The sequence below is a fragment of the Ornithodoros turicata genome, unplaced genomic scaffold (genome assembly GCF_037126465.1).
Source record: "Ornithodoros turicata isolate Travis unplaced genomic scaffold, ASM3712646v1 Chromosome21, whole genome shotgun sequence".
Lineage (NCBI taxonomy): Eukaryota > Metazoa > Arthropoda > Arachnida > Ixodida > Argasidae > Ornithodoros > Ornithodoros turicata.
Window position 1 is genome coordinate 568763 of NW_026999337.1, and position 25505 is coordinate 594267.

Consider the following 25505-nt stretch of genomic DNA (forward strand, 5'->3'; position numbering starts at 1 on the left):
AACGGACTGTCACACAGCCAGATTCAGAAACTGCCTTCTGTCGTCTCTGCACGTTGGTACAGTTTCTACAGACGTCTTTGTGTTGTCACGGAAATGTGGGACTGCTTAGCAGAACTGTTGGAAAGGGATCAGGGCAGTTCGAAGGTTTCTGACCTTAGACAACTTAGAGAAGCTGTTGTATATGCAAAAGCACTTCTAGTTCAACAGGTTCTTGAACTCTTGGTGCCAATTCAAAGAGGACTAGAGAATGGCATGAATGTATCCCAAAGTAAAATCATGTGCTTGTGGAGCTAGCTGCAGCTACGGGCACTGTAAATGAACGACTGTTCATGTTGGAGTGCAAGCAAAAGGCAGTTTTGTCCATGCTTGTTCGACATCATGCGGCTGATGTAAAAAAGATGTGGGGGAATTTTGCGGAGCTCTAACTGAGAAATGGACAGCCATATGCATAAGGAACCTAACAGAGCTTGAAAGGGGCCAAGTGGCACAGGCTGAAATATAGAAGCAATTCTTGATCCTTAACCCTCATCAAAAGCATGCTACTACTAGCCAGGAGTCCGAGTCATACCAAGGCTTATTCTCACTTGTTACTGACACTGCATATGGTCAAGAAGAATTTCATCGGTACTTAAAGAAAGACGTCCCATCAAAGGATGACCTGTGCATCATAGAGTACTGGGTGAAAAACACACAGTACCCTAATCTGAGGTCAGCAGCCCTGAGCATACTGTGCATACACAATGGGAGTTGTGACGTAGAGCGCACATTTAGTCAGCTGCGTTATGTTCAGAGGCGTGATCGTTCCTCAATCAGTGCAGAGAACGTGAGGAAAAATAATGTGCAAGTTCCCTGCGATGCAGAATCAAAAGTAACAAAGACGGTTAAGAGCATCAACTGTGTACTATATACACGTTAAAAAACAAGACTTTCGTGCAGTAGGCTGCACTTCTTCAGGTTTGAGGACCTGTTACAAGTGGTGAAGGATATACAGTCGGACCTCGTTTTATGAACCCTCGATATACGAATTCCCTCAGCTTACGAACGGCTCCACAGGGAACCAAACTTTTTCCGTGTATTTTGACCTCGTTTTACGAACCCTCGATACCCGAACTATGAACGGATTATTAGGGAACGGACCCAAAGTAGCCAAGCCATTCTGACCTCGATATACGAACGGGCGTTATGAACGTACAGAGGACAGGCCAATGGACCGGAGGATAATGAAAGTTCCTCAATACATGCTGCCAAGGTCAAACATACAATGTCCCAACGCCACTACGTTCCACAAACATGATTCACCATTTCCTGAAAGAATAATTCGAACGTTTACAGCCGAACGGTTCTGAGTTTGGACCAGGTCTCCGAGATGGAAACATCTTGCCATTCCAAAAGAAGGCGTTCAGTCCTGACAGCCGGTGACAAGCGTGATATTTGCCGTTGGAAACAGTCTCATCCGCGCGCGATACGGTACTTTGAGAACCGGGTGGATGAGTCAAGTGTCAGACTTCTGTCATCTCTTCTAAACAGGATAGACCCTGCAGAAAGTATGGTGCAAAGCACAATTACGCAGTATTTTCAAAAATAAAACTTATTAAAATCAATTTCCCATGGTTTTGTGAGGTATTTGTGCACTGCACACCTCGGACCTCGATTTACGAATACCTCGATTTACGAACGATTTTCTGAGAAACGAAGGGTGTTCGTAAAGCGAGGTTTGACTGTACTAAAAAACAAGTCACATGGTACAAGAGAAAAGAGTAATCTTCCGGGACATGATCTGCATACTCATATACTTATCACCATTTTAGAATCCGGCTACGCTAATGACATCAAACACAAAAATCGAGAATCCTATTTCATTTTGAAATTTGCAACTTTGCAACCGCACGGCATCAACGTGTACGGCAGCCCATTACCGTCCTTTATACTGCGAGTTTATTTATTGATTATTTTTAATATATCTTATTTTCCCACCTATTATCTTTTGTCTGCCATTTTTCACATGATAAGTGATGATACACAATCAGTAAACCACGAACTCCGCACCACTTTCCCAGAGTCTGGAAGCTCTTAGCCATCAAGGTGCCCCGTGTCCTCAATCCTTCGCCCTAATTCCCCGTACACATTCTAAAGCTCTTTCTGCCAACTGACTGCTGTGCCTATTCATGTGATGCGCATTGGTCTCCTCCACGTACACCTCCGACCCGTCTGTATGTCTGTCTGACCTTGTCCAGCCACCTCCTATTGATTGGGTTTTGCTTTTATTTATATTTGTATTGCGTTTGTTTGTATTTCTCTTCACCCTCACCCTTTTCTCTTGTACCATGTGACTTGTTTTTCTTTATATATCCTTCACCACTTGTAACAGGTCCCCAAACCTGAAGAAGTGCAGCCTACTGCATGAAAGTCTCGGTTTTTAATGTGCAGTCGAGCCTGTTTATAATGGGAACGCGAAATCTGATAGTTATATCAGAGTATCGTTAGAAACGAGCTTTCGAGAAATTGCCGCTCGGGTTTGCGTAAACGAAGTAGATCGCCACAAGTAGAACGCCGCTGAACATGCGCGTTTGTTGGGAGCACAGAAGCATTTTATCTAGCTTTAAATTGACGCAGCTGCGCGTCGAAAGCTTTTGATAATATAATCCCCGATGCCATGTGAGGCGCCGCACCTTTTGAGATCAACGACCTCATCCACTGCTCATCATCCAATGCCATAGTCATCATCATTCTCACGATCAGGACTGCGAGGTCCATCAGAATGCGCCTCCGCGACGGGTAATCCGTCGACGCGTGTTTGGTTGGTGACACGCAACTGTCTGCCAATACACGTTTTCGAAGCCGCAGTACTTCACAATGCGGTTTTGCACCAGTACGAAACCCGTAGAGCGCATGTAACTTAAGGTCGAGCCACGCTTCTTTCGTCGTCAAAAAGAGTCTCGGAACCGCGGACGCCATCGTAGCAAGCACGCAGAAAAAGAAGAGAAAAGGCTTGAAGACGAGAGAATGATGTGGAGAGGGAGCAACCTCCTCTACTTCTCGCTAGCTCCTTCCGCCCTTTTGAAGTCGCATGCATTGCAACGCACGCATCTAATCCCCGGCAGTCATGCGCGGATAAACGCACTGCGTTCTCACTTTAGCGGGCAGGGAGGCGAAGGCTCTCGAAAATGCCAATGTAATTTGTTTTCAGTGAAATGGTGCAATCTTGCTTTCTAATTTTCACTCGTTTTACTGGCCGCCGGGAGAATTCCGATCTCTATATGCGAGCAAGCGCTTTCGCGGCGATCGTTATATCGATGTTTTGTTTACATGTAGTTCAATGGGAGAGCTCACGGGAACCAACAATTCAATCGCAATATCTGAGTTATCGTTCTATCGAAGATCGTAAGAAACGGGCTCAACTGTATATAGTAAACAGTTGATGCTCTTAACTGTCTTTGTTATTTTTTATCAGTGCAGAGACATTAAAGATGGCAATGATGTTGTATGTTAATGTGGGGTTATGACCATGATTGTATCTTCATTTTTTGAGCTGACATTTTAAAACATTTTCAGCGAGAAAAATGCTCTAGCAGTGCTCAAGTTGTACTAAAGATTTTGTTGGTATGTATTACAATACAGAAATTAGAAATATTTTCTGCTTACATTACGTTAATATAGGAAATCCAAGTGCTGTACGTGCCTTACATATTGAACAAACCTCATCTTGTTAGTGAACTGAAAGGTGCATCCTACTGGCAGTGGTCAGAATTTGCATGAATATGGCCATCCAAATATACCCCACGATTTTTACCACTCCCAAATTTAGAAAAAGGCACTTCCCAAAAACTTTTCCCCCAATATAAAACCAGATTTCTCCGTGACCGGAGTACGGTGCAAAGAATTTACACCCGATATTTGCGTGAATTCAGAGGTCAAATTTATTTCCCCAGTTTTTACCCCCAACATCTGGAAAGCAGCAAAACACGAAAGCCTCTGTCCCTACATACAAATTAATTTGAGTGTCGTACAATTTAAACTACCTGTAATATAGATTAAAGGAGTTCTGCACAGTACACTGCTACTGTTTCATGCATATCATAAAATACTCGAAGAACAGATCTGCAAAGTTCTGTCAGATTTCGTAGCCGGAAACGCATTTTAAAAACATTCCCAAGTACGTAAAAACTTGCTGGCTCTCCGCTGTTGGCAACCTGTTATTCACGAATGGAAGCTGTTGCCTTCGTGTCTTCGCATTCGGCTACGACCAGCTATTTGGCTCCGCTGTGACTTGGATTCACAGCACTCTCCTGTGCCTTGCAGTCCGGCTCACCTTGACCGAAACTGGCTACCCTCCCTTCGGAAGGGTGCGCCTGATGGCTGGCATGGAAGTATGATGTTGTATTACACACAATGCTTCTTTTGAAACGGTTAAACGCAGTTAATTACCAGCGTTCTGTAACAACCACAAAAACCAATAGCAGCTGGTTATGAGATTTGAGTTCACACAAGCATTACCCCCACACCCAACATTAGAAGAGTTTCCGTCTCTCTGTGCACAACTCCTTTAAGCCCTACTTGAACGTGAACATGTCTGACACAGGTGTGCCTGGTTGGGTAGAAACTCAACAGGATCAACGTGGCTCCAACCAAAGTTAGCTCAAAAGAGGGGTCCCTGAGGGTTAGCTCAAAAGAGGGGGAGCTGAATCGGATCCTTCTTCAGGGGTGACGAAAAGGCCAGGGTGCAGCAGGCTTTATACCCGGCTGGTTGTTGTTTTGGTGGTCATGTGACGAAGTGCGTTGACATATATGCTGGGTAAAGTCCCCAGGGACCGGTTCAGGTTTCCGGGTGTTGACTGTATGTGCCATGAATCAACGAGGAGTCTTCTCGTGAGGTCACTTTCACAGTCAAAAAACTGTGCATTGTCAAAATCATGATGTGGCCTCTAATATGGCAGAGCTCAGCGCGTTCTAGGTCACACTTGCGAACATCGTTCTTGTGTTGCTGTAATCTTTGGGGGAAGTTCTTTGTTTCCCCAATGTACGATGCTGGGCACTGGGCGCAAGGAATTTTGTAGATTACACCTTGTGTCTTCTCTTTAGGCGGGCGGTCTTTTGGCCGTGGCATTAGCTGTCCGAGCGTTGACACGGGTTTGTGGGCCACACAGATCCCCTCCTTGGCTAGCACAAGTGCCAACGTTTCGCTCGTGCCTTTCATGTATGGGATGGCGATACGTTTTGACTGACGCGTAGGAGTGTCAGCCGTACGGGAACGGTCATCTGGCTCGCGACGAGAGATTTTTTTAATAAAGTTCTCGGTGTAGCCATTTCTTCGTAAGTGGGACATAATAACTCTTTCCTCCCTCTTTCTGCTTTCTTCGGTCGAGCCGATGTTCTTTGCCCTTGACATAAGGGACGAGACAACTGCCGATTTGTTACTCGTGGGATGGTAGGAGTCGAAGGGCAGATATCGTCCTGTGTGCATTGGTTTTCTGTAGACATCGAACTCCAGGTTACCTTGATGCTTTGTGACCAGCACGTCGAGGAACGGCAAGCTGTTGTCACTCTCGCGTTCAACGGTTAAGCACTACTGTATCCACACTTATCGCTGGGACTGATGTTGTCGCTCCTAGATGAGTGAAAAATTAACCGGCGACTGTGCTCATTAGTCACCCACTTTGACTGCTTACATAAGTCCATTTTATCGGTCTGGAAATTAAAAATTTGACATTATTTGTTAGTGCTCAGCCTGGTGTGCCTAGTGTACAGGAAACTGCGTTTGTGAGATTCTGTCTGGTGCACATGCGTATCTAGCAGTTGAACTTACACTTGAGCATGGAGTACCATAAATAGGCGTGTCACACCAGAATTCTTCTATTTCTTCATCGGATACACGTGCTGTGGACACGGTTGTCTGTTTAGGAAGATGGCTCCTCTTTCGACTCTTACACTCCTGTTTCGGAGCTAAGGGACGTTTCTTGACACTTGTTGGCCTTCGCTTTGGACTGGATAGCTCCAATTCCCTGTCAATTTCTATACAGATATAAAGACATATAACTCGCAGTAACGAGACAATAGATGATGCAGCGTAACATAAATTGAACGAGTACATTCAAAATTTGAGAACACATAAAAAACAAACGGAAGAAACGAGACACAGTGCAACTGACATTATGCAAGTTCTAGATCTATGAATCCCATGCTAATGTGGCTTTGTAGGGGCATACCTAGAAGCTTGTTAGCAAATTACTGGTACTTATTTTCATTTGAGCAAAGCTAGCGCACTTACAAAATTGAGGGGCGTGTCTCAAAGGCGCCGAATTTTATTGTTTGGGCCTCTCTTACGTGCAGCAGTTTCATTGGAACAGCAAAATCTGGGGCTAAAAGGGAACAAACATGGAAAGAGCCCACACAACCAGACTGGTCTCAACGTCCCACTTTTGGGTGAGTGACGTTAGTGCTCACCTTTTGCCAACAATTATCGGAACTTGTGACTCACATTCCACGCCCACATTCATTACCAGCTCTGCTCTGTTGCATTGTGCACGTTGATGGCAGCACGACCAAACGTCACACTGGCAAGTTTAAGTTGACGGTTGTGAATCGGTCTAAGCTTACTGGAAATCCATGCAGCTGTGCAAGAGTTTAAAGTGTTCGAAGATGGCTGAAACCTCACTAACAAAACTGCGCAAGAAGAAGCGAGCAGAGCCACCCGGAAAGCCCTCCTACACAGACTTGGAGAATAATCTAGCTGAATGGGTATCAAACGGTGCGTGTTATCACCTGGAAACTACGGTAATCAATAAAAGGTACACACTGTTAAAAATTTTGAGATTATATGCTGGTTTGTAGTGGTTACATGCTCATGAACTTAACTCCATGTGCATAGCTTAGAGTGGCACTGTCTGAGAACTGCCTAGGTACATATGGGGAAATGGCTTAAAATCACGCTTTTTTGTCTTCAGGATTCAATTGACCTGAGACTGACCTTTACAGTGATGTGAACTAAAGGTGGAGGTAGTGATGCCTAGCCCTATGTTATGCCAGATAAGTGTAAAAGACAACGCATTAGTATGAAACTGCATTTAAAGTTTTACGGTAAAGGAGTTAATGACAAGTAGAAAATCTATACCGGGAATATCAAACCTGTACAGATGCGACTCTGACGGCATTTCCACCAGATAAAGCGTGGCAGTGATGCTGCTTGGCAATCTTCGCGCCTAAATCAAATCTTTACAAACATCCTATTCACCAAAGTTTATCTTGCGGATGTTTATTCTAACCCACTCCTGCAGAATTTCCGTGCTGTTTCAGAGCTATTCGAACAGTGTTCAGGATGCTCCCACTTTTGGTGATTTACCAGTCGTATAATCTTTTCCATTTATGTATCGTAATTTCACATGTAGAGTCAACCCTCGTTAATATGACCAAGGGCAGATTTTGGTCGTAAAGCCAATTGTGATATCAACGAGCATCATCTATGGTGCTCCAGGTAAGCCCTTCATAAAGGCAGTCTGTTTCGCTCTGCCGCATTTATTTAAGACGCATATATTGCGGGCACAGTATTTCAATTAAATTTACTTTATTTTACCGACACAATTTATTATTTGCAACCTTACAATGTATTTGCAATTTATGGATGAAAGAAATCTGCTAAAAGCGTCTGTTTGAAAAGCTGTCAATGTGTAGCTTTTCAGGTGACTCAGTTGCACGGGCGATGGCGAATACATATTGCGCGTAGGACATCCCTCGACCACTTCGACCCACCCACCTCGACTGGCATTCACCGCGGGTATGTTTTCCTGGGCCGCTGTACTTTTCGGTCAGGAGGATGACTCGCTCTGTGGTGGACGGTCACAATAACGGGCGAAGAATACGTGTGTTCTCCCCAGCTCGTCCACAAAATGTTGGTCATAGTCGGATTATGGAGTTGTCATAATAACGAAAGGCCTTTATACAGGGCCTCCATTGGGAACAAACGGTGCCCCAGAAAACTGGTCATAAAGTGAGGATGTCATACTAACAAGTGTCATATTAACGCGTGTCGACTGTATTAGCCGCGGATCATGCACGGGCGCTCTGTGTCTTGTCCACTGCCTCGGCTTATCTGATGACTATTTTCCCCTGGTATTTTGCCCATGCGCCAGTTTTAACGTCCGACAGTGTCTCTTGAATGCGTAACAAGGGTGAGTCCATATTAGAGTAAACTGACCTTCCTGGTGCATTCTCACAAACATCTTTAACGAAAGTGGTGACAGTGATTCACGTCTTCAGGAAGGCCGCTGACATATCGATAAATGAAAAACACGCAACGAGAGCAGAATCCGATCTTGGTAGGTGGAACATTAGCACTGACCTCCTTTGTCGCACAAATCAGTCGCGTCGTATTGCCCGCGGCTTATCTGGAAAAAAATTTTAAACACGCTACAAAACAAGGGTCCTGCGGCTTATCTGTGGTGCGGCTTGTAAGTGTGAAATTATGGTACTTGGTTATGAAGACAATCTTCTGAGCATAACAATGCTCAACTGTATTTGGAGTATAGCAAAAATATTACCTTTCATATCCAGTATTTGGTAGAGCCTGCACTCTCCCACATCGTACCCGTCCACCTTTCTGAGGTTTATCTGTTTGCCCAGAGCCGAGCGGATCCTCTGTTTCGCTTTCGACATCCGTTCTGGATCTTTGCAATCCCATCGTTTCTTCCTCAGGGACCAGTCCTAGAAATGAGAGTCTCGTTTGACTAGCTGGCCTCGTGCAAGCAGCATTTCATTTTTCCATTACAATTTTTCCCATAGTACAAGCTAGTGCCTCTATAACTTTTTTGTTTGTTTTTTCAAAATGACTCGTAGTATTGCTTCTCTCGTGTAACAAACACAGCCGGCACCATGACAGCTGAATGAACAGGAAAACTGATTTTTTCCCTATTTCACGTCACGATATTGGGCATCAGCACAGTTTCGGTTGCGCCATTTTCGTTGTCAGCGTTCGCAACGCTGATTGTGCAAAGGCATGGGCAAGTACAAGATGCTAATGATGAAGGAAAGGGCGGCGGAAGAAACCCAGGACACAAAAGGTGGCCAACAACAATAACCCTGTTATCAGAAAAAAACATCTAGCAAGTGGAGTTTTTCGGATTAATCCAAAAACCCAGAACCCTAGGTATAAGGGGTGATGTGGATTTGGTATTAGCAACCAGAGCAATGTTAGGACTAACGATCTTGCTCTCCTATGTCATCTTATCTGAGAAAGACGCCTCACTTTGAAGACAGAGCCGTTCTCCTCCTTCCAAGCCTTTTTCCCTTGATGCTCCCACTGGATACAGAAGATCCCAGAAGCCCTGTCAACCCAGCGTAGCTGCTGACCATATCGAGATTCGTCCAAGCTCGGAACAAAAAAGTCTCGCAGGAGAAGTGTTCTGTCCTTCATTCTGCAAGAAAAATATATCTCCCGCTATATTTCAAAAATGTCATCAAGAGTTGCTTGGAGGTTATGAAGAGTACTGTGTAGCATACTGCACATACAAAATTACAACCTTGTAGCTTGTTCAAAAGACTGCGAGTGTTTTAAGAGAGATCACTTATGTGGAGTTGGTTCTCCTATTCGTGTTATTACAGATGCCTGGTGGACAGTTTTTCAACCAAAGGCAATATTACCAACAAAAAAAATATGGCACCTACAGGGCTGAACTTCAAAAACCTTATTTTTACTCGGACCAGTCACTCGTCCAGACTGATAAATCCCGATGGTTGTTCGTGTGTATTTAGCTTTCACGAATCATGCAAATTGAAAAATCTGTGAAATTTAAGGGCACGCAAAAATTGTGAGCAAAAATTGACATTATGCAATCAGATATTTTATTTTCTCACTTCGCCGCTGTAAGCTCCCTATAGCGAACTCTCCATGCTGCGAATTTCTCTATTTAGCGAACTTTTTCAAATGCTTGTACATTTGTCCCATTGAAGTCCATGTATTTGGGTTTTCCGTACAGCAAAGTGCGTTTGCCCGTGTTCTCTGTGTTACGAAGTTCCTCGCGCGCTGAACACCGCTCCGATTCTCAGAAATAGTGCGACGTTCCGAACTTTCTGGAATTCAGGGCCATCCGGGGTGCCGGACGCATCATATCCAGGTCGCTCCTTGTGTTGGAGAAGCCTGTACAAAGGAGAGGTGGTGAGAGGAGGGGTGACCGGCGCAACCGGCGTGCGCAACCAGCGTTCGACGAATGAGAAGGAAGGAGGCCCCCTCCTCTCTTCCTACAGTTTACACCCGCCGGTCAGTTGCCACTTTTGGTTCCGTGTGTGAGCGGGTAAAGTGGACGCCATGGCAAACGTGCTCAAGCGGAAATCGTTGTCCGTAGAATTCCAGCGTTCTGGAAGACACTTCGTACGTGCTCGCTGTGCTCCGGCGATGGGAAGAACTTCGAGAACAAGGTGGGGTGCCGGATGATGTTGCACTGGAGGACTTTTTGGATGCCGACTCAACGGCAGTATGCACAGAGGAGCTTACTGAGGCCGACATCGTCGCCGGTCTGCGTAAGGACACACACGAGGACAGCGAGAGCGACACTGAAGAGGACATGTGTGTGCCATCTGTTAGGGAGGTGCTCGACTCTATTGACGTGCTTCGACGATACGCGGCATCGAACAAGGACCAGGAGGGCGCTCTGGCGGCGCTGGCAAACTATGAACGGTCTGTGACACCAATGTTCTTCAAGACTGTGCAAAAGCGAGTAACTGACTATTTCTGTGCCAAATAAATTGCTTCTTTCTCTTCCATAGTCTTGTTTTTCGTGCGTTATATTCCCGGGAACTTCAGGCTACTCAACTGTAGTAACAACCACCGAAATTTAGCTAACGTTCTCTATAACGAAGTTCTCCATATAGCGAAGTTTTGAGATGTGTTTACCGACTTCGTTACATAGAGGTTTAACTGTAGTCCTCTTGTAACCCACGTTTTGCGGGGAGTGTTGCGTCGACTAGGCCAGTAGTTTCTGCTAGCTTTGGAAATGATGTTTTGTAAGACATTAATGAAGTGGGTTAGCTTGTCTTGAACATTGTTATACTTATCCAGTTCCCATATGTGTTCTTGTAGGTAACGACCAGCAAGATCATAGTCTAATATTTATTTTTGCTCCATACTAGGACTGTAGGGACGCACATTCTTGCACGTTAAATAAGCCAAGTCATGGTCACTTATGTCACACGACAGAACTCCGTGATTCAGGTTGTCGCTGTCGAGGTTAGTAACAATGTGGTCAATCAGCGTACCTGACCCTAGTTGCTTCACTAAGCAATTGACTAAAACCATAGTTGGCACCTTATACTCGGTTGTCGCAGAGGAGCTGCTCATGATGTTAATGTTGATATCACCCAGTATAATTACATTAAAGCCAGTAGTGCCCAGTCTGTAGAGGGTCATATATGATGGGTCCTTTCGAGCTCCGCGAAAAAGGTAGGGATGGCACTCAATGGTGATCTATACACCACGCCTACTATGAGTGGACTGTTCGGGAATGCTAGACCATGACTAACAAGTAGTGAAGCACTTGGGATTTCTATAAATAGGCTCTCGCATAGCGCAGAGTCAATTTTAATGTCAGAGCGTTGGAAGTAGGCTACATCTTTATAAACGGGGCCACACATGTGAAGAGGAGCCCCTATGTGCAAACTCTACGTTATAGTCGCTTAGAGAACAGAACGAGTCATTGGCAGTATTTAGCCACGTTTCTGAAAGGGCAATAAACGTAATACCGTTTTGTGCACATTCTACAATTGTCTTTAATTCGTCAGTGCTTGAACAAACTGCGGATGTTCAAATGTATTGCGGACAAGTCGACTTTAGCTACAATGGTTCTTAGGTCGTTAACACACTGCATGCAAATAATCTGGAGTGTACCAGTTATTAGTGGCCAGATGTGATTTTCTCGAGATCGCATTCCTGGACGATTCTCATAGCAGATTCATTGTCTTTCCGTCTTACATATGTTACTCCGTTTCTATGCCAAACATACTTGTAGCCCAGTGCTCTGGCCTTCATTCTAGCATCCATGAATATTTTCCTATTAGCCGCCGTAAGGTTCTCTTGTACATAGATCTGCTCTCCGTTGCTTTCTATGTTGCACAATCTTCTCTTAGCTTTCAGCCATTCTTTGACGTCCCTTCTGTTAGTGAAGCGCACAATTACATGTGGAATAGTGCCCTTTTTTGTAGGTACTCTTTGAATTGCCTCAACAGTGTCGACTGAAGGAGGCTCGCAATTATCTTATCAGCAATTTCACGGAGTCGTTCCACTAGGTTCTCGTTATCTCTTTGCACAACGTCGTGTAGCTCAAGATTATTTAACCTGGAACCTCTAGACGGTTGAGTTCCTGCCTCAGTTGCGATACTTCTTCAGTCTTCTGGTGACTTTCTAGCTGGGACACTTTAGCGGCAAGATCTTTGATCGCTTGGTCGTGCTCGCCTATCTTATTGAGCAAAGTGTCATATTTAGAAGAAGGAACGGCAACCTCAGAATATGCGGCGATTATCGAAGCACCGTGAATAAAGCAGTGAAGAGTAGCGTATATCCCCTTCCAACATGCAACAAAGTGTTAGCAAAGCTGTCCAGAGGGAAAACATTTTTCAACGCTCGATTTGGCTCAGGCCTGTCAACTGATACCAGTGGGTGAAGAGACTGCAGTACTACTGACCATAAACACATGTCTAGGACTATTCAAAGTACGAAGGCTTCCTTTCGGAATTTCAGTGGCCCCAGGAATTTTCCAAAGGATAATGGACAGTTTATTAAAGGGGCCGTAAACAGGTACAGAAGGTGCACATTTCTTTGTGTTATATTATTGAAACTTATGCAGTGAAAACTCCTTGCAATTACTAACGCTCAAAAACAAAAGGCGCTTGCATACGAATGAGATATTCACTGCACTCTTTCGCATTTTAGCTCCGCCCCGCGCTCTAACTTTACGTCATTTTGACGTAGCGCTTTCCTCACCAATTACGATCGAGTGTTCAGCGTATGATTTTATTTCAAATGCGGAATTGGACTAGATGAACATGAATCCTCTTCTATTCAAAATCTAAACAGTTACAGCCTCAAACTGAAAAAGAAATGCGTTTAATTTAGGTATCATACGCGCACTACGTTTTCTGGGCAGTAGCACGCAGCACACCACGAGCGCGAATGAATATCCGGGACTACAGTTCCGGAATCTTGGGTAGGTGCGTGATGGGACATCTTCGTCATCTTCGAATGGTTCCGACAACTGGGTTGCCGTACTTTGGTTTGAGCCACGCGGCATCGCGTCACCAGCTCGCGTGGTACAGTGGATAGCGTGCTGGCCATGTCACGTTGTGACTGGGAGGAACCCGGGTTCGAATCGCGTCATGTGATAGCAGCCCAACATTTGACGTTTGCGCCAGCCGGAGATGTTGAAGATGTCATGACGTTGAATTTCGGAACCACGGAGCGCAAAACGTCGTTTCACACAAACAAACTGAGCGCTCCGACTCACAACTGATAACGAAGTATGTTTATTGGCTGGTAATTTGAAACGTCATGTGCGCAGCTCGGCCCCCCGATTGGACGGCAAAACGCTACGTAGCCATGTGACGTATGCGTGGTGGAGAGAGGCTCGCTGGTTACTCATCTTTGAAAGCAGTTATATGGGGCCAATGAGCTGACAAGAGCCGAACGAAATGGTATTATATATTTGGGTATTATGATCTGCGTTCTTTCATGGGGTATCATTATTTCAGAAATGTTTGGTGGCCTGTTTACTGCCCCTTTAAGTGGCATTGAAGGAGTAGCAGCATATCTAGACGATATCGTGATATGTGGGATCACCGAAGAAGAGCATGATTCACGTCTGCGGGAAGTGTTGAACCGCTTGAGCGAAGCCAGTTTGAAAATAAACAGAGATAAGTGTGACTTTTGTCAAAAAGAATTGACCTTCTGGGTCACTCCATAGATGCCAACGGAGTGCACCCGAGCCGAGCAAGGGTTGTAGCCATCCACTGAGCACCCGCACTGTGAAACGAGAAAGAATTACGAGCCTTTCTGGGACTCGTAAATTTTTATGGATGTTTTTTGAAGAAAAAGGCTGTGGTTGAAGGGGACCTGCATCAGCTGGTGGACAATGAGAGTGCGTGGCGATGGTCCACGAAGCACCAAGCGGCCTTCGAAGCATCCAAAAATCTGCTGAGTTCGGACACTGTGCTGACACATTACGACGAGAAACTACCGGTAGTACTTTCTCGTGATGCGTCATCGGTGGGTATAGGTGCCGTCCTTGCACACAGAGACAGTGACGCTAAGGAACGGCCTATCTCTTATGCTTCGAGAACATTAAGTCAATGCGAAAGGAACTATGCACAGTTTGACGAAGATGGGTTAGCAGTGGTGTACGCAGTAAAGCATTTTCATCAATATTTAGCGGGAAGGCAGTTCACAGTGATAACAGATCACCAGCCACTGTTAGGAGTTTTTCAACAGGTGAAACCTATTCCGCAAATCCTGTTGCTTGGGGCCTATAGTTATCAAATGGAATACCGAAGAAGTGAACAGAATAGCAATGCTGATGGACTTTGTCGATTACCACCCCTGTGATAGTCAGGAAGAAGTAGTAACGGACAATGTACTCTTACTGGAAGGCATCGGGTATCCGCTTTTGCGAGCAGACGATATCAGAAGGCTTACTCGGCGCGATAGTGTGTTAGCACGGATGAAACAGTGGATTTTAAGCGGATGGCCGACAGAGACATTAGGTGGCGAATATGCCCCGTATGAGAACAAGCGCGCGAAACTATCACTGCATAAAGGTTGTGCGATATGGGGCTGTCGTAGTCCCCACGACGGCGAGGCAGTTCGTGTTAACATTGTTACACGCCAATCCCCGAGGAATGACTGTGATGAAAGCATGCACCAGGTCGTATGTATGGTGGCCTATGATCGATCGCGACTTTGAAGAGTTCGTGCGACTCTATCAGAGCTGTTAAGAGAATAGGCAGAGTGAGCCCCGCACACCGGTGCATTTTTGACCAAAACCGGAGCAGACTGCACATGGATTTCGCTGGACCCGTAGGAAGAGAATGTTTCTTGGCTGGGGTAGACGCTTGCTCTAATTGGTTGCAAGTCGAGGTGATGGCATCGTTGCGATCCATCGCTGTCATAGCCAAGCGACGTAGGATGTTCGCCACGCATGGTGTACCCCACCATAGTGTTCGATAAGGGAACAGCGTTAGTTAGTCACGAGATGCAGCAATTTCTTAAACAAAACAGAGTGCAGTATAATTACAGTTCACCCTACCATCCTGCAACTAAGGGAATGGCTGAACGAATGCTTAGCGAGCTGAAAGAGGCACTAAAAAAGAAAACTGAAGGGGACACGTCGTGTAAACTTGCACGCTTTCTTTTCAAGCAGCACACTACGCCGCACTTCGTAACTGGACGGATCCCAGCAGAAGTAATGATGGGAAGGTGATTACGATCGGCACTGGACAGTCTACATCCAGATTTACAGCGGGACCCGGAACCAGTGATCGACGGCAGGGTGACAAGTTTTGAACCAGGAGACTCTGCGTACATGAGGAATTTTAGCCCAGGCCCACGTTGGAGGGCAGTGAAGGTTCGTGAGCGTACAGGTCCATTGTCTTATTGTGTTCAGTCTGACAGTGGAGAAGTGCATCGACGCCGTGTGGACTATTTACGGCTAGCCTGGGACAATGTGCGTCCAACGAATATGCAGCGGTGACAGCTCAATCAAGGCGTAGACTATGACTGGGACGACGACGTTGAGGAAGCAAGTATCAGCAACCCCGTTGAAGAGCAGACAAGTGCAGCAGATTCCCAGGGTGTACAGCAGGAAGCAATTTCCGCAGAACAGCCGCAACGTTCAGCCAGTGACATACCGGGAATACCACAACGATCCACAAGGGCAAGGAGGCCGGTTGTGCAATATGGTATTGACGAGAACTTTTAATGAGGGAAGGAATGTTATGATAAGCAGGTCATGTTGTCACCTGACACGTGCAGGGTCGTTATCGCTATAACCTGTTCCTATCTAGTTTGGTTCACGATCACTAGGGCGATTGGTGCAGTGCTGGAATATTTAAGGGTTACCCAGTGCAATAAATGCTCTCTTGTACCGCTGACATGAACCGGCGCCTGAGTCATTACAGCTTTATCATTTTTTACCCTTTCAGAAGCAGACACTACATGCGAGAGCGCAAAAGCCCTCCTGACGTTGCCACCATCAATACTTGATGACGGTCTGTCACTAACAGGTACAGAGGAACTAAAAGTTCCAACTCTGTTTAATTTGTTTTCTCTACCACGGTTATGAATATAAATGTTGAATCATATAAATATGTACCCTTATATATCCATAAATCGGTGGTATGAACATATTCTGTGCCAAACCTAGACAATGAAGGACATATGAATGCAAGTAGCAGAGCTATGTGACCGCTAAATAAACACTCAACTACAACACTCTTTATAGCGAAAATGCCTCCACTGCTAATCCTGATCAAACAGTGGGACACTACAATTTCATAAAGTAAGGAGCAAGACCTTCTAACAAGTTACCAATAATTTGTTACAAAAATACAGACAGTTTTTTCATCTTGCACACTTGGTATGCCTATCTAAGTACAGTCGACCCCCGTTTATCCGGACTTCATTTATCCGGACAAAAGGCACGGGAACGGATTTTCCTCCATTTATTTTGTTCTCGTTTATCCGGACTTCAGCTTCCGGACTCGGACAAGAATTCCAGGGAACGAAGGTCGAAAATTCTTGTAATCCAGCTTCAGTTATCCGGACTACCGTGAGTAAGAGGAGACGCTGACCCCGCTTCGTCACCCTTTTCGCTCTGTTGGGGTTATTCCCGTCACACGTCAGGGACCTACATTCCTCCCAGGGGAGACAACTGTGCACGATGACCCCCTTTTCTATTTGTGTTCACATTGACCAGTCGAGTCATTTGGAAATATCTCGAGCAACTGTCCGGTTCTAGAGGGAAAAACTCCAACCCGAGGGCTTGATGCTTACGGCCCGTTGGCCGATGAAGACATTCCCCTAGCTGAGCTGCGATCCCTGATGCCGAGGCTCACTGCGACTGCCGTAGACGATGCTGTGGTTTCTGACTACGTTGACGTTGATAAGGATGATGACGCGTGTGCAGCTATGACTGATGACGGTGTGATTGCTGCTGTTGCCTCCGATGATGTGCAGCAAGACGGTGCCGATGACGCCAGTGAGAAACAAGGCTCCGACATTGACACCTTGCGTCCGCACCGACATTCTTCGAGCAGCGCAACAGCGTGGCTCAACTCAATGTAATTAGCAAACGTTTGCAGGAATCGAGTGCCTACACTACTATGTAACAGCTGTCATTGACGAGATTTCTGTGTTTTAATAAAAACCTTGCTCTGTAGGATGTTTCTATTCGGTCGTTTCATTTATCCGGATGCCCCGGTATCCGGACGATTTTGCCGGGAACGGCACCGTCCGGATAAACGGGGGTCGACTGTACTATGAACTCCTAAGTATGACAGGATGAGTCCAGCTTGATCGTCGGCCACTTGGATCAATTCTCTCAGTGCTTGAAATAGAACATGTTTTGGAATATATCTGAAGGTTACTTGCTCAAGGAATGAGGATCCTCCGATAGCCTATTACTGGCTAAATTGTTCCTACAACTCCTATTTTCCAAGTTGTCTAATTTCTGCTCGTGCGTACACTTCTGGGTATCTCCAAATTCGGTCTTCATCGTCTCAAGTTCTTTAACGAATGTCTGTGTCTTTTCGAAGTGACTTTTCATAGCACCCAGTCTGTCAGACAATTACCGTAATTTCACGCGTATTACCCACGGCTTATGCGCGATCCTTTGTTTCTCACAGGCGCTCTGCGGCTTATCTGATGACCATTTTTTCCTGGTATTTTCCACATACGCAGGTTTTAACGAAAGGGCCAACAGTGTCACTGGAACAGCACTGCCCTATTGATGCACAAACAGTGCGTACCAGGGACGGGTCCACATTCGGTTAGATTGATCTTCCTGGTGCATTCCCCCCAAGTAGCTTTAACGGAAGCAGTGGCAGTGATTCACGTCTTGTGGAAGACCACTGACCCATCAATCCACGAAAAATGCCCAACAAGGGGACAATCCGATTTTGGTAGAACTCTATAGAACTTTTGTTGTACACTATGCATGCCAATCCCGGAATATTGACCACAAGGTTTGTAGCCTTCTCTGTGGTCTCCTTTGTCGCACAAATCACTCCTCTCGTATTGCCCAGCGGCTTATCTGCGGTGCGGCTTATACGCGTGAAATTACGGTATTCGTCCCAGTTTGTAGAGAAGCCGTATTACTTGTTTTGTGTTAAGACTTGAATCCATGTAAACTTGATGGTTTACGCAACTACATGGTTGTCACCTCTCATTGCCTGCTTTTGGCTTTTACATAAGGGAATGTAGGTAATGTACTCCTTCAATATGATCCCAACATAGTGCATAATATGGAAGGGTTGAGACTCCGTTTATGTCCTCATAGTCAACAAATACGTTACCTGGAAGTATTTTAATGGCACGTATTGTGCTTGTATAAGGAGTTATCCACGACAGAAGGGGTTGCAGCCGTACAGCTTCCAAGAAAAGGAAATGAGCGGGTGCAAATCTTTTCTGGACATTCTGGAATTCATATTATCGAGTTGTTCCGCTTTGGTACAACCCCAAAGAGAAACTGTCAGCTTGTTAGAGACAGGCCGTTCTGCAATATAATTTCGTGTCATGTTGGGCTCATCACCAGCACCGCACGGTACTCACACTCTGCTGTTCTGGTACTGTTAGATGGAGTGGTACGCGGTAAAGGTAGAGCTGCTGATCAGTTTGTTTCGCCCCCCCGAAACAATCTCATCAGCAGCTCCACCCGCTGTCACGAAGAGGAAAGGAAAGTAAAGCCGAATGATGCGCCATCACACTGTTGTCACATAACGGCAAAAAAAAGTTTATTCTACAGCGTTTACGCTGTTTACGTACACGTTATGCCGACGTTCATGCACACGTCAAGCGAAACGAATATGCGCAAAAAAAGAAAATGACATAATAAAAGAACAAGAACAGCATATCACGAGCGTGTAGGTAATTACTGGACAAAGAACCCGAGTCGAGCGCACTTTAGAAAAATAGAATTATTATACACGTTGACTATCTAGGACTGACAGGAAGCCTATGTACTTTCGACAGCCCGTGTTAGGACGACAGTCCGTGTGCTTCAATATGTGGTAAACAATGTGAGTAAGTTGTATCGTCTACAACAATTCACCATGTGCAGAGCCGTATACGGCTCTGCCCATGTGCTGCCAGCTCCATGTTGAGGTTTATAGCAAGATGGACATCTTTCGCTATACAAAGGCACATATGGGCATGTTTCCAATTAGCCATGCGGTAATTGTGTGATGGCACCATTGGTAGTCAACTGACACCCACTTCCTTACCGGCGATCAGCGAAAAGAATGATGTTGTCGATCAGCGCATGCTGCCGCCGCTGTGAAACAAAAGTGCATACCTGCGAAGTGTTGGCACTGTAGGATGAAGAACCGAGGAAAGTCGCTCAAGATTCCCAATGCACAAGCAACGAAAAAACACGGTTGGTACGCACTAAACAGGAGAAATCGTGAAAACGCTAACATGCACCGTAAACACAGACACATGACATTACGCAGCCCGCGCGTCGCGAAAAGTTAGTTGACTCATGTCGCCGCTACTCAAAGGAGCAGCGTTACTAACCGCACAAGTAAACCAAGCCTACCAAAGGTAGGGTTGTACGGGTTGCTTCTGGATGTTTATTGACTGGTAAATCTCCCTGAGCAACATTGACACATTTTAGCGCTTTCTATTATGGGGAAAGCACAAGGTACAAAAAACAAAAAAAAGAAACTTCGATATGGGCCTGTAGCTCTCGGCCAGGCGGCGTTGCGATCAGCGGACGACAGCGCCGCATGTGGAAGTAAATCGAAACAATGGTCCGCACAAGGCTGTTTCGGTTTCGCGGGTTTCGCTCTGGCGCAAGCAAGCAATGTATCACATCTTGCGGGTTTGAAAAGCTGGAGGTCATTGACGATTGGGCAAGTTACTAGTCAATGTTTTCGGCGTCGGCCAAGCATCGGACGGTAACGAAATCGTCGTTAATGCATTTCGGAAGAGGTGAAGGACAGCGTATCCGATGTGTGCCGAGGGTCTCCAAGAGCTGGGTGAACGTGAACAGCCTGGCTTCAAACTGGCGGCCGCGATCTGTGGTAAGGGTAGCAGGCACACCAACACGGGCTATCCAGCCGTGCAAAAAGGCTTCGGCAACGGTCTTGGCGGTGGAATCGGCGATGGGAATTGCTTCTGGCCACCTCGTAAATCTGTCAACGCATGTTAACAGGTATGAATGACCATGCGACGGAGGAAGCGGGCCCACCAGATCGATGTGCACGTGCGGAAATCGGGCGTCAGGGAGCGGGAAGGCTGCTAAAGGTGCCTTGTTGTGCCGGTTGACTTTCACACGTTGGCAGACGAGGCAAGCGCGGGTCCATGCCCGAACGTCGGCGTTCATCGATGGCCATAGAAAGCTTCTGGTGAGCAGCTTCTGCGTGGCGCGGATACCAGGGTGGGCTAGGGCATGCACGCTATCAAAGACAAGGCGACGGAAAACCTGCGGAATGAACGGCCTGGGTCTGCCCGTGGAGATGTCGCAAGTTAACTTGAGGAGCGATCCGGGCAGAGGCACCTCTTCGAAAGAAAGAGTGGTGGCAGAATCTCGCAGTTTCCGCAGCTCTTCGTCTGACTGCTGCGCCTCGGCGATCTTGGAATAGTCCATCGTCAACTTCAGAAAGGTGACAGCATCGACGTGCATCCTGGACAGATCATCCGCTACAGGGTTGTCGGTTCCGTTCACGTGGCGAATGTCGACGGTGAACTCACTTATGAAGGCCAGCTGCCGGGCTTCACAAGGAGTGTAACTGTCGGCAGCCTTGGAGAGGAACGCGTAAGTCAAAGGCTTGTGGTCTGACAGGATGTAGAACGTTCTTCCTTCGACGAAATACCGGAAGTGGCGGATGGCTAAATAGGCAGCGAGCAGCTCACGGCCAAACGCGCTGTAGCGGGACTGCGCTGGAGAGAGCTTCTGCGAGAAGAAGGACAAAGGTCTCCACTGCCCGTCGATAAACTGCTGTAAGACACCGCCAACAGCATGGTCAGAGGCGTCAACCATGATGTTAGTTGGCGCGCCGTGTTTCGGGTAGACGAGGACAGTTGTGTCTGCAAGGGCTTGTCTGGCAGCAAGGAAAGCGGTGTTCGCTTCTTCCGTCCACGAAAACAGCGTTGAAGATGGCGTGCCGCGCAGCATGTCTGTCAGAGGTCGCAAAATGCGCGCACAGCAGGGAATAAACCGTCGAAAAAAATTCACCATTCCCAAAAACTCTCGCAGCTTACGCAGTGACGTTGGCGTTGGGAAGTTGCGTATGGCAAGAACTTTGTGGTCGAGAGGGCGGATGCCGTCGCTGCTGATTAGGTGCCCGAGGAACTCCAGCGATGGCTTGCCGAACTCGCATTTTTCGGCGTTCACAACAATGCCAAACTCTTGGAGACGCTGGAAAAGCGCGCGAAGATGGTTTTCGTGCTCCTCGGGGGACCCGCTGGCAACGAGGATGTCATCTATGTAGGCAAACGCAAAGGGAAGGCCGCGCAGCACTTGATCCATAAAACGTTGGAAGGTCTGGGCGGCGCTTCGCAGACCAAAGGGCATCCTGAGATATTCGAACATGCCGAATGGTGTAACGATGGCAGTCTTGGAAACGTCGGAGGGTTCTACTGGAATGTGATGGTAAGCTTTTACCAAATCGACCTTGGAGAACATGGTCATGCCGTGGAGATTGGAGGCGAAATTCGCCGGTAAGGAAGTGGGTGTCAGTTGACTACCAATGGTGCCGTCACACAATTACCGCATGGCTAATTGGAAACATGACCGACTGTGCTGTCTGGGGTTTTTCCTGGGTTTTCCTCAGACGCTTTCAGACATATGTCGGCACAGTTCCCTTAGAAGTCGGCCCAGGACGCACATTCCCCCAGGGCGTCAGTCGTGACGTTGCCCACCTACGTGAGGCCGACAACGGCAAGCCCTTTCACCACCCACCACCACCACCAAGGCTTTTGGCTCCCGCGTCTCAAAATAGTTCCCCGCAGGGTGAGGCTTTTTGCGGTGGGCTGGGAACGAGAGTACCGAGTCTGGACGAATCGTTTACTGTATTCTCCGCCGGCTATCAGGATTCTGTTGACACTGCAGTTAATGATTTGCTCTGCTGCTCGCCTGTCAAATTTGAGTATGTCGAACTCTGAATTCGTGTGGTGTCACCGAATGAGTTCCTGGTGTTGGTCCCAGCCGTCCCAACTATGGTGGACACCTGCTATATTATGAACATTGTCGCGAGCATCGCCATTCTCCTGCAGCTGCCTTGGTTGTGAAGTCGTAGAGTTGAAAAGTGACGATCGACGAAAAAGCCTGATTCCGATACCGTGTGGATGTGTTGTGTTTATCCGTCTGTATGTGTTTGTGTGTGTTCCAGCCTCAGAACCGTAGAATCGTGAAATCGGAACCTGCCTGTGGTTTTCCTTGTGAGCTCCTAGGTACGTCCGAGGAAAGTTATCAGCGGACAGGGATAACATCCCCAGGACTTCCCTACCAGGTCCTCAATTTGTTAGAAATGTGACAAAGTGAGACTCCCCGTCATATCCTCAGGACCTCCTATGGGAGCTACCAAATGACGCGGCTAGTACAGTTCTGGGAGCAAGCAGCTACCTTAGCGAATTATTTATTTTGGGAAGTGAGGGCACATTTGCAGCACCCAGTCAGCGTGTGTGTGTTTTTTTATATATTTTCAACCTCGGTCACCAGCTACCATTCGTGGTTTCTCATCTGTATTTCGTTGAGCGTATTTCTCATCACAAACAATGAGTGTCACAGTTTAAAAGGCAAAAAAAAACGAGTGATATATAAAAGGTCCTTAGGTCACTAAAACCTGCAAAACCGCTTAGAAAGGCATATGATGCAGCAGCATTTCCTTTCCAAGACAAAACAGATACAAGTTATTACTTGTCTTCCGAACTTCAGCAGATTCGGGAGTCCTCTTCGCATCTCAGTCAAAACAAAGGGTGAGGTATCTAAGTTTAACTTGATTTCGCACATAACCAACAATGAAGTGAGAACTTTCTTGGAGTATTAAATCGCTATCAAGGTAGTGTTCGTGTTTCTTACTGCTTTGGTTTGATGCATGCATAGTAAGTGAAGCTTGAGCAGTGAAACGCTATTATTTTTTGTCTCTTCGGAAATAAAAGGCTCCGCTCAACCTCCTGCCAGGGACCCTTTGCAGACACTCATGCAACAAGACCGCAGTGAAAGGTCTAGCATTTTAGTGCACATCAAACGCTGCACGTGGACGGATTCCTTTAAAATCCGACGATCAGTATTTGCGCCCCTATATCTCTTTTATTTTATATTTTTGTTCGTTTTTATTTATTTATGCATGAGCACTCCTTCTTTGATTGTATTGGGTAATGAGAAATAAATCGGGAAGTTGATTACTGGCTAGCAGGTATTAAAATGCACAGCGCAGTATTAAAATAATTTACTTCTCCTGTGCTTGTCCTCCGGTTGACGACCGCAGGATGTACGCAAATGACAATCACTGGAAGCTCCTATGATGACAGCCTGTGGACCTCCTCTGTTCATCCCATCACGGACGAGGACGTGATGACACTTTGAGGACATCCTGAGGACCGCGTGTGTTCTTGGGTACGTTCTGATTAACGCAGGGAACAGGTACTGGACAGACTCTCGAAATGCATTTCTGCAAATAAGCTGCATGTGAATGTGAAGAAATTGCTGCGTTATTCACATTAAATGAATTGGGTGTCTCAGTTCTCATTGAAAGTCATTGGTTCTCATTGGACAAATTAGCTCCCGGTTCCCTACTCCTTCACCACAACATCTGTTCGAGCGCTCAAACATAAAGTCAACTTTCCCGCAACACTTCTCATTACTTCAATGAGAAATACCTGCTATATTCACATTAAATGCATTGGATGCATAAATTCTCATTGAAACTCATTGAAATTGATGCGGGCGCTTAATGAGATCGGGTCTACTTTTTCCAGCAGGGTACTTGAAATACATTCTGCTGTACTTTCGGTTAAAGTATCCTTCTGTGAGCCTTGCTAGCTCGTTGCATGACAGATGGCACCGCACCCGCTCCCGCAGTGTTCATTATGGTCCTCACAGCACTGCACCTTGGCCTAATGTATGTCGCGCAAAAGAGACGCGAAAAAAAAGTAGCGCAAAAAACCCTTTCCTTGGGGATTTTTTTGAGTTCAATTAAGCTAATTCGACAAATTAATTAGGTACACTGACGGAAACTACCTGTTTGAGCGGCAAAAACCTTCACAAGTATGACGCAGAATGTTTCTAATATTTATAACAAGCACTGAACGAATGTTTGAAATCAATGCGCGATTAAAGTAAAACCGAAAGTGGTTCGGTGTTTGCAATGTTAGCCAATAGTCAATCCAATATTACGTTGCGTCTTATAGGCCTGTTGCGCTCAAGTTTGCCCGGCGACGCGAGCGCCAATCGGGACCCAAGCGGGAGCAGTGACTGGTCCGCACAGCCAGGCAGCCAAGCATGTATCGTCGTTAAATATGCCGCCTTTCAGATTGCCAACGCACGGCAAGCCACAACACAAGTCGGGCACACAGTATTGTTGTGTCGTTGGCTACCATAACAGATTCCAAAACGTCAAAAAATAAGGTTTTATCGCTTCCTCGGAAACCCTTGGGAGACAGAAAGGCGGAAAGCGTTAATTGCGTCTACCGTAAAAACGCCGCGAAGTTTCCGCTCTGCATTCCACCTGGAGATAATGTAGAGTTATACCCAAACAACTTGCGGTAGAAATTTACTTGGATATATTATTATTATTATATTATTGGATTATTATTATTATTATATCACACAGTTTGCCAAACAGTTAGTACTTTATATGCAAATTAGAGGGAAATATGAAAAGCTTACTGTGGGCATAGACTCCCGCCGGTTCTGCTTCTTACTGCTATGTTCGAGGGTCTTCGTGCAGTGTGATGTTTACTTAAATAAAAGCAATGACCTTACTTACTTACGTTCTTCAAGAGACCCGCTATGAAGCTACCCCCTGGCATTTTTGTTGGAATGCTATAATGGAACACCGTGCGTGTCCCTCTCATGACTTTTAGGAGATAAATAGATTCTCCGTTTGCTCTCCCGTTACTACATTGTCGAAAATGCCGTTCAGAACCTCTTTACAGTCCCACTGTAAGGCTCCCCTCTGTTCAGACTCAAGGACCTCAGCGAGCGGACAAACTATGTCTGGGTACGCGTGAATGCGGCGGTCACCAGGCGGTTTTCTTTTTGCAGCGGGAGACATTTGGTTGATATACCTACATTACACAAACAAGGAGAAATATA

At 46.2% G+C, this 25505-nt stretch overlaps 1 protein-coding gene across 1 annotated transcript in view; it reads right to left on the bottom strand.

Annotated features, from left to right (window-relative positions):
- The window catches only part of LOC135373093 (uncharacterized), a 73361-nt gene extending 53824 nt beyond the window's left edge, over window positions 1-19537 (bottom strand). Inside the window, exons 1-4 of the mRNA XM_064606374.1 lie at window positions 19468-19537; window positions 9236-9404; window positions 8532-8694; window positions 5804-6009 (exon numbers count right to left, since the gene is read on the bottom strand). Coding sequence (XP_064462444.1) covers window positions 5804-6009; window positions 8532-8694; window positions 9236-9403 — 537 coding nt within the window. The 5' untranslated portion in view covers window position 9404; window positions 19468-19537. The remainder of the gene's footprint in view (window positions 1-5803; window positions 6010-8531; window positions 8695-9235; window positions 9405-19467) is intronic.
- Between the last annotated feature and the right edge of the window lie 5968 nt (window positions 19538-25505).